Raw genomic sequence first — 9,501 nt, 5'->3', positions numbered from 1 at the left:
TTTCAGATGCAGCCAGGTCTTGTCCTCCAGTGGCTCACCTCATGGGGCCAGGGGAAATGCTGGGTGACCTCAGGGGCCAGTTTTCTGTCCAGCTCTGCCAAGCCCCGGATTCCTGGACTCGGAACCTCTCCCCCACCACCCCTCGCTCCACGCCTCTGGCTGCTTGCTCCGCTCTGCAGGTGAGCTCGGCTCGGGCGCAGCGGCTCTGCCAGCTGACGGCGAGCGCGTGGGAAGCCAGGCTCCAGCGATCGCCGCCCTGCAGCCCTGCAGGCAGGACCGCGAAGCGCAGCCGGCTCCGCTCCGCGGCAGCGCAATGTGAGCACGCAGCAGGGGGCAGAGAGAAGGGAGCGCCGGACAGAGCCGCAGCGCCGAGCAGGGAGCGGAAACGGGGCCGTTTGACCCGGAGCGCCTTGCTGGGCGCAAACTCCTGAGTTGCTTCTGCCGCTCGGACGCGCCTGGGAGCTGTTTGCAGCCGGGCAAGGGAGAAAGCGCTCGGCCAGGCACCGCTCGCCTGCGCCTCGCTCCTCCTGCGCGCTTGGGGCGCCGGGAGGAGTTGGGGCTGGAAAACAGCCAGAGCCCCTGCAGTCCGCTGGAGCACCGCCGCGGGGCGTTCCGCAGCTCCGGGCTGCTGTCGGAGAGGCACGGCGTAGCCCTGCAAAGCTGGTGAGGGGGCTCGAGAGGCGCGTGGAGCCAGACCCCGAGCGGGGCGTGCGAGGGTGTATCCGCGCGGGCATGTGGGGGAGAGCCAGGGAGTGGGACCGCTCAGTGCTGGCATGTGCGTGTTGTGGGACGCTCCCAGTCCCAGTGCAACAACGGGGAGCTCTTTGTGGGGTGCTTGTGTGTGTGTGTTTGTGTGACCCTGAATGTACAATCCCAGCGTGTGTTACCCTCAGAGTAGTGGTTCTGTTTGTGTGTATGCCCAGCTCTGAGTCTTGGGGGAGTGAGCGTGAGACAGAGAAAGAGAGTGAGTGAATGTGTTTGACAGTGTGTGTGCGATAGGGGAATGTGTGTGTGTGAGAGATTGTGAGTTGGGGGGCTGTCTGTGTCGGGGGAGTGTGACAGTGTGTGTGTGTATGAGTGAGAGAGAGAGATTGTGTGTTGGGGGAGTGTCCATGTGTGTGTGAGAGAGAGAGATTGTGTGTTGGGGGAGTGAGTGTGTGCCTGAGTGAGTGTATCAGTGTGCTGTCTCTTTAAGAAGAGCATTCAGGGTCTGGACCCAGAGGTACCAGCACAGACACGCTCCCTCTGACCCCCAGCTCAGCATAGACTAGGTACAAAGGTGGGGGAAGAGGGACACTCTGACATAAGCAACCGCCCCCTTACCCCCCTGCCCCAGCACGGCAGACAGGAGGCAGGCTCCAGCTCCTGAGCTTGGTAAGGGTGGTGCTATGGGTGGCGGGGTGGGCAGAAGCAGTGGGGGCTAGAGATGGCCATGAAGCAGGGAAGTAGGGGGCACCCCTGCTTCAGAGGCATTATCTGGCTGGTCCAGAGGCTCCCCGCTGCAGCTCAGTCTTTCCACCCTCTCCAGGTGCTGCTTCAGCTGCCCAGTTGCCTTTAAGCCCCACTGGCTGTTGGAAGGTCAGATGAGGAGGGACCAGCACAGTGCCCCCTTGAGTACTGTGCCTTGGGCAGCAGTCCAGTCTGCTCATCCCTAAGGCGGGCTCTGGTAGAGAGAGAGAGAGAGAGAATGTGTAAAATCTGTGTGTACGTGTAACTCACCAAGTGTAAAATCGGTGTGTGTGCAACTCACCAAGGGTAAAATCTGTGTGTGTGCATGCGTGCGACTCACCCAGTGTCATATTCTCAACGTATGTGTTTGTGATCCAACAGAAAGTGGTCTAGGCCCTTCTCTGGAGCACAGTCTGGATCACTGCAGGAAGCCTGGCCCAGTCTGTGTGTGTGCATATTGCACCGATGTGACCCATTTGTCTGGATGTCTGCCCATGGCTCACACCTCTCAGGAGAAGTTTCTGGAGATTGAGCATGTGAGGAGCCAGAGAACCAGCACCTGAAGCCTTCTCCATGGAGCCTTAGGAGAGAACCTGAGGAGCCCAGCTCACCAACCTGTCCCAGCCCATCCGCCTTGTGAAGAGAAGAACCTGGCCAATGTTGGGTAACAGCAGCAGCACCAATTGCACTCTGTCCAGCCCACCTCTTCTGGGGGAGATCTGCAAGCTATTCCTCATGGTCCTGCTGATCATTGCCATCATCCTGGGCAATGTGGTGAGCCTCCTGGTCTTCCTGCAAGCCAGGCAGTTCAGGACCTCTCAGGGCTACCTGAAAGTCTCCTTGGCCCTGGCTGACCTGGCTGTGGGGCTCATTGTGGTGCCCTACTCCATATACAGGGAGGCGAGCAGTCTAGTCTCTGGCATGGGGCAGGGGAGCAGAAGTTGCTCTATCCCATCCTTGCCCTGCTTCGTCACTGGACCCATCTTCGCTGGCTGCACCTTCGTCTCCATCACCACCATCTTCCTGCTATCGGTGGAGAGGAGCGTGGCGGTGCTGAAGCCCCTGCACAAGAGGGCGGTGATCACCAAGCGGCGGACGGTCTGGCTCATCCTGCTCTCGTGGTCCATGAGCTTCTTGCTGGCAGTGGTGCCTATGATCTCTAGCCCAGACATCACCTTGCAGTATAACCCCTGCAGCAAGATGTGCACCTTCGCCTTCCCAGCAGGCAGGCTGCCCGGCTCCTCCTGGAACATCATGCTGCTCTTCCCAGCCTTCGACTTCTCGTTGCTGGGGGGCACCTTTGTCATCAACTTCATCACCTTCTCCGCCATCCGCCAGTATTGCAAGGCCCGCGGGTGGCTGGGCAGTGAGGCACAGCACAACAGCCGCCTCTCCTTCTCCGACATCACTGCGGCAAAGACCATTGGCGTCCTGACCTTTGCCTTCTCGGCCTCCTTCAGCCCTATTGCTGTCTTCGTGGTGGGCTCTGTGCTGGGCTACCAGTGGTGTCAGTTCTCCTTCTACGCCTTCTGGATTCTGACCTCCAACAGCTGCTGGAACGTGGCCATCTACAGCGCTTGGGACCCCAAGTTCCGGCAAGGAATCAGGGAGCTGTTCAGCAGGCCAGTGCTGAACTCTGCCTCCCAGCGCCCCAGTCGCTCCACAGAAGGGGACAGCTCTGCTCCAGCCTGTGTGGCTGTCCTTAAGGAGATGTTTCACCCAGAGAACGCCTGATGTGAGCTCTATGCACAACACTTTGCCAGGAAGGTCTCTGTGTTCCTATCATACAAGGACCTGCAGCCACAGGAATTCAGTGCAATCTGGGCTTGTGCCAGCAGCTCAGCTGTGCTCTACCACCTAGGATTGATGGGGAAGCCTTTATTAGGGTACTTATTTTTGCAGAGTGATATTATGAGCTGGGATCTTGGGGAAAGCCATATTTTCCAGCGCTGTTATGTGTGTATGGATAACTCGGTAACCATTTAACTCTTGCAGTATTGGGTTTTCTACCCCAGGGATTGAAATTGCAGGAGTATGTGGCTAAAACAAACAAGGAAGGGGAAAAATAGGATTTCAGACTATTCGTGACTGCACTAATCTTCCAGAAATGAATGGAAATACGTTTCTGCTCTGTGCTGAGCTACAGGGTGGCCATATAATGTAAGAAATTTACCATACCATGTAATTAACGTCCTTTACATTGTTATTGCTAATTTTAAAATGGTTTTTAGAGATGCCATAAATGTGCAAGATCCTTTACCACTAAGGGGAAAACAGACTTCCCTACCCTCAAAAGCTTAAAATTCCTGAGCCAACTTCTCTCCTTCCCCCAACCACCCACATTTACACTCTCATAACACCAATAAAGAATTGGCGGGATTTACCATGAAGGTCATGTGCACACTAACAGGCTTACAGTGGCACAGCTGTTAGATGAGAGAAAACTCTGGACACCAGATCAGGTAAGAAAAGGAGAGTGCAAGTCGGGGCTTGTGATGTGAAGTGGTGCTTGCTGATGTTGATGCTGATGTGGAAAACATTGCTGGAAGAAGGAGGTTTTAAGTCTTCTGTGAAATATGAAGTGCTGCTCTAAATAGCTGTTGTTTGTAGAACGCCTATTTGACATGCCACTGGGACAGATGTTGCAACCACATGCAGTTTCTTTGGGGGACTATATTGTATTAAGTATATGGATGTTTTAGATCTCGTTGTGGGCAAGAGAGTGTATGCAACTCTGTTGGGGGTGAGGGTTACCACAGCTCCTCTGAGAACTCAAATCTCTGTGTGAGGGTGATTAAGATGAATCACTCAGGCTGTAAACACCTCCAGAGAAGTACCACCCCATAGGAAGGTTTGCATAGACTGGTTCAGGCTGGGTGTTCCAGAAAGCGAAGAAAGGGCTTTTGGTATATAAAGGCTGAGTTTGGAGTGACTCAGGAGCCTCCTTTATGATTTAAACAAACAGAAATGCCCTTCTGTCCAGGGGGAACAATTGCAGAAGGGTTGGAAAGACTTTGGCTTGCTACAGCCCCATAAGACTGATGGGTGATCTCGGAACAGCCATTGTTTTTATGTATTTTCTCAGTGATGATTTTGCCTTAAGAACAGAGGCTTTGCTTTGTGAAGGTTGGTTGGTAACGAGCGTACACTTCTTGTAGCCCGCAGAGAAAGGTTAATCACAAGAGTGGGACCTTGGTCAGAGCTGCTGGGGAAATCAGAGTGAAATGCAGAGGGACTGCTGCAAGCCCCCAATCTGGAGGGAGCTAGAGAAGCAGGTCTCCACCTGAGAGAGGTGATGTCTAGGAAGCCTGAAAACTTTAAATGGATGCCCTCGAGGAAGGCCAGGAGTGGAGTCAAAGGAGCAGTTAACTCTGGAACTGTGACACGCTGTGGCAGTTCAATCTAGAACAGTGGGAAACTGCTGGTAAAGGCCCAACAGCAGAGAAAGCAAGTACTGATGAAGAGGAAAGCACAGTGAAAAGTCTCATTGTTTTTTCTGGAAAGAAAGAGTGAAGCGAGAAACAGGAAAATAAGAACATTAAGAATGGCCATACTGGGTCAGACCCGTGATTCTCTTAGCCCGGTATCCTGTCTTCTGACAGTGGCCAATGCCAGGTGTTTCAGAGAAAATGAATGGAATAGATCCATCCTCTGTCATCCAGTCCCAACTTCCCCCATGGCCCCATGTCATAGAGTTGCACTCACCTCTCACAAGCGCCCCCTGGTCGAGTGCGTGTACCTGCACTCACTCTCTCTCTCTTTGGTGTATTTTGGTGACACAGCCTTCTGGCCGACTCACCCACAGTCTGTCTGTGTGATGAAAGCAAAGCAAAACCCCTTCTAGGGTACAAGTCCAACAGGGATCTCTCTCAGTGCCCCCTGTAATGTTTCCCACAAGTTGTCCCCACTCCGAGATAGAGCAGTGCTTCAGCACTCCCTCCCTGGAGGTAATGTCTTTGCCCTCAGAGTCTTTCTGGCCACAACTCTCCAGCTGGGCTGCTGCAGTTCAGTTCCCCTCTCTGGGGGGTGCCCCAATGTCCAGGATGCTTACCCCAGTGACTAACAGGAGTTGGGGCAGATCCAGGCATGCCCACTATTCTGGGTTCCAGCCCAGGGACCCCGTAGAGAGAAGCCCACTGCTGTGTCCCTTTAACTACATCACACGGCTTTTCTAATTCCCTGGGCCACTTCCCCATGCTGTCTTCACCCTTACCTCAGGGTCTTGTCATAATGGAGTCCCAGCAGCCAGTCCAGAGCCACCCACTCTCCTCCAGTTTTAGCAAGGAACTGCTCTCAGTCTGGCCTTGCAGCTCTTCTTATCCTAGCCTGCTGGGCCTTGATTGGTTGCTTCCCACACAGCCATTCTAGGCAGCTTGGAAGACCTCTCTACTGCCCTTTTTTGGGGCAGGGTGTGGCAGGGCCACAAGGCCTCCAGCAGGGGCATCAGGGCCTAGTCCACCCCATCACACCCCACGCTTGCTCCGCCACTTCCCACCCTTGCTCCATCTCTTCCCCTGAGGCCCCCACCTTCTCCTCTCTGCTCCCTTCCTCGTCACTCGTCCTTATGGCAGGAGGGGACAGCAAGGAGCGAGCAGCAGGGGGTTCAGGGGAGGGGGCGGAGAGGAGTGAGCAGTGGGTGGGGGGGGTGCCTCGGTGGAAGAGGTGGAGCAGGGGTGGGAACAGGTGGAATGGGGCAGGACCTTGTGATGGAGCAGGGGACAGAGCCATGATCTGGGTGCCAGTGGTCCCTCCCATTTCTAGGGAGCTTCTGGCACTCGCGTCCAGACTCTCCAAACACAAGAGTCACATGCTGCCTGTGATGTCAACCAATTTGCCTGGTACTAAAGTTTGGCTTACAGGCCTATAATTACAAGGATCACCTCTGGAGACTTTTTGAAAAATAGATATCCCATTAACTATTCTTTAGTCTTGTGGTACAGCAGCTGTTTTAAGCGATAGGTTATATATCACAGTTAGTAGTTCTGCAATTTCATATTTGAGTTCTGTCAGAACCTGGGGTGAATCCCACCTGGCCCTGGTGACTTACTACTGCTTAACTGATCAGTTTGTTTCAAAACCTCCTCTACTGACATCTCTGCCAGGGACAGTTCCTCAGACGTGTCACCTAAAAAGAATGGCTTGGGGATGGGGCTCTCCTGCACTTCCTCTGCAGTAAAGACCATTCCAAGAATTCATTTAACAATACTCTGAGGACCAAAAAAGAAATGGTGGTCCAGGAGCACAGGGCACATCCAGGATACTGACAGAGAGTCCAGCAGGGCTGGGAAATCTTGGAGACGCCTCTGTAGAGGGAAGAGGCTGACAGAAGCAGCAACTATGCTCCATACTCCAAATGCACCACAGCAGTAGAAATCATGGACAGATCTGCAGGTAGAGAGAGAGAGTGGCTGCATCTGGAGAGGGACAGACTGCCTCTGGAAGCCCATCTGCTTCCAGACCAGGAGAAGCAGCAGCATCATGAAGAAGGAGACAAGGATAAAGAGCATCAACATCAGCTTGAGATGGAAAGACTGCACCAGCAAACCCTAAGCTGATAGATGGAGATGGGCCCCACGTACCTGTGCCAATGGATGGCATAGACCAAAGGCATTGAAATGGGGGGTGCAGAGGACCATAGCCCCATCACTTTTAAAAGTGGGAGGGCATAGTGTTAAGAGTGAGTGACCAGAGGAGGGGGACAGAGAGGAGTGAGTAGGGGGCAGGGCCTCGGGGAAGGGGAGGAGCAGGCATAGGGCCTGGGGAGGAAGAGGCAGAGCGGGGGTGTGGTCATGGTTTGGGCACTGGTGACCCCTCCACTACTAGAGAGCTTCTGGCACTCCTGACATAGACTTCAAATTATTACCCCACTTTAGGGTAGGGGATGACATAGATGTATTGCTGAATGCTTTTGAAATGGGATGTGAATTAAACAAGATGGGGCAGGATGACACAAGATGGTCTCTGGCACTGCTACTGCCAGCAAAGGCTCCAGAAGATGCTTTCACTGACATGGACAGAGGGACCTATAAAGATTATCAGCTCTATAAATCAGCTTTGTTGCAGATGTTGAAATTGACTCCTGCCGCATATAGGAGGAAGTTTCAGGAAATTCAGAAAAGAGGGGAGGCGAACAATTCTAAGGTTTCAACTGAAATTAGGAGTTACATAAGAATATGGGTAACTGGTTGGGGGGTTACCACAGTTAGTGAAATCTCTCTGCCCTGAAATCATGTTAAATAGATAAAGATCCCAGAGATGCAACTCTATCCGGGAAATGGGCTGACCAATATGCACAGAGTCTGCCTGGGTTTGATAAAAAATTAAAGGGAGAGTGGCACAAAGCTGATCCCGAATCAGGACTCCCCGGAAAGGAATATAGGCTAAACCAAGTCATAGCTGGGAGGGAAACCCAAACTAGGACCCAAAAAAGGAACTTGGGGAGAGGGGGGAGAATCTGAAATGCTTTTAGTCCAACAAGCTTGGTCACACAGTGTCCAGTACTGGGGAGGCCAGGGGCTGGCGGTAACCTGCAGTGGGTCCTGCTGGCAGTGACTCCAACACCTGTAGGATCAGATCCAACCCCAATGGTCCAATCAGTAAACCTGGCCATTTCAGACCCAAAAGGGGAATCAACAAAACACCATTTCCTGGTGGATGGGAAAAAGACTCAGAGATGGAGGGACACTGGGGTCCAAGTAACTCTGATGCACCTCATGAGAAACATCCCCGATAGACTCCTGACCCTTCAGGGAATAATGGGATCCCCTTTCCAAATCCCAGTGGCTCAGGTCTGAAATGGAGTGACAATCAGGGGCCTGAGCATGTTGGGGTGCACTCCCTACTACTGGTGCAGTTCCTGCTAGGGAATGACCCCGAATCCTGGCCTGACCTCAGCCACTTGTGTGGCTACTTAGAGCCACAAGCAGAACGCAGCAGCTCTCAGCTCTGGCCCTGGGCTGCAAGCTGACAGAGAGGCAGCTTTGAGCTGCTGCCTGCCAGTGTGAGTGCATGCCCTAGGGCATCACCAAGCCAACTTGATGAATTGACTGGGGGCAAGCAGGTCCCGGGCAGCAGGCTGAAGATAGCCCCCCAGCCACTGCTGTGGAATTCAAGAAGGAAGAAATGATTGGCCTCTCCTTAGTTAAACCTAGGGCTGCGGCTGACTCCCCTGGCAGCCCCCTGACTGGACAGCAGCTGGAAAGGTTTCCCTGGGATCAGGAACTACTCTAGAAAGAGTGGAGGCTGCCTGGGCATGTTGAGCTAGGGGGAATATGAGACAATGGTACTGCAAAAGTACTGACTGAGGTTTCTCAGCCTAGCTCATAATATACCCTTCTCAGGGCACACAGAAATACAGCGTACTAAACTAAACAGCGCTTAGTTCAGAATTTCTACTGGCCTGGGGGTTTTAAGGCAGGACAAAAATACTCAAAGTCCTGCGAAAACATGCAAGATTCCAGTGGAACAAGACAGTCGTACAGCAAATGAGAAATGTTTGCCACTTAAAAAACATTGTTACAGAAGATGTAAGATCAAACACTGACATCAGCACTGGAATAGCAAGAGCCATGGAGACATTCTGGAAGAATAAACATCCAATGAGAAGGGACATACATATGAAGAATAAATTCCGACTTTTAAAAACTTCCTTTTGGTCTGTGCTGAATTACAGCTGTGAAACATGGACATTCAGACAATCGATAATAAAGAAACTACAATCCTTTGAATTATGGTGTTACAGGAGAATTCTGAAAGTATCAAGGATACGCCACGTAACCAGTGGAAAAGTACTGGGGATTACAGGAACTCAGTAAATGGTAGATATTTTATGAAAAGAGAGGTTTGATTTGTAGGGCATATTTTAAGAGGCTCAGAGGGCAATGCATGTGTACGGGCACTGGAAGGGAAAGATGATGGCAGAAGAACACAAGGCAGAAAAAGATGATCTTGGATAAACAATGTGGTATCCTAGGTTGATCAAAGGACTATTCAGCCACAAAGAGATTAGCAGAGGACTGTACAGAATGGGTTACCATGGTTGCAGACCTCCAG

The 9,501-nt window shown here is 52.4% G+C and overlaps 1 protein-coding gene across 1 annotated transcript; it reads left to right on the top strand.

The window, feature by feature from the left end:
- The first annotated feature begins 2,106 nt into the window (after window positions 1-2,106).
- LOC115635211 (adenosine receptor A3-like) lies at window positions 2,107-3,183 on the top strand. The gene has a single exon (XM_030533572.1). The coding sequence runs from the start codon at window positions 2,107-2,109 to the stop codon at window positions 3,181-3,183; it is 1,077 nt and encodes a 358-aa protein (XP_030389432.1).
- Window positions 3,184-9,501: the final 6,318 nt, after the last annotated feature.

This window comes from Gopherus evgoodei, chromosome 14, assembly GCF_007399415.2.
Source record: "Gopherus evgoodei ecotype Sinaloan lineage chromosome 14, rGopEvg1_v1.p, whole genome shotgun sequence".
In the NCBI taxonomy this organism is placed as follows: Eukaryota; Metazoa; Chordata; order Testudines; family Testudinidae; genus Gopherus; species Gopherus evgoodei.
Note: the sequence above shows the minus strand (reverse complement) of the source record. Positions and strands in the feature narration are given on the sequence as shown.

Coding starts and splice junctions, on each gene's coding strand:
- LOC115635211 (XM_030533572.1), top strand. CDS start 2,107: ATGTTGGGTAACAGCAGCAGCACCAATTGCACTCTGTCCAGCCCACCT.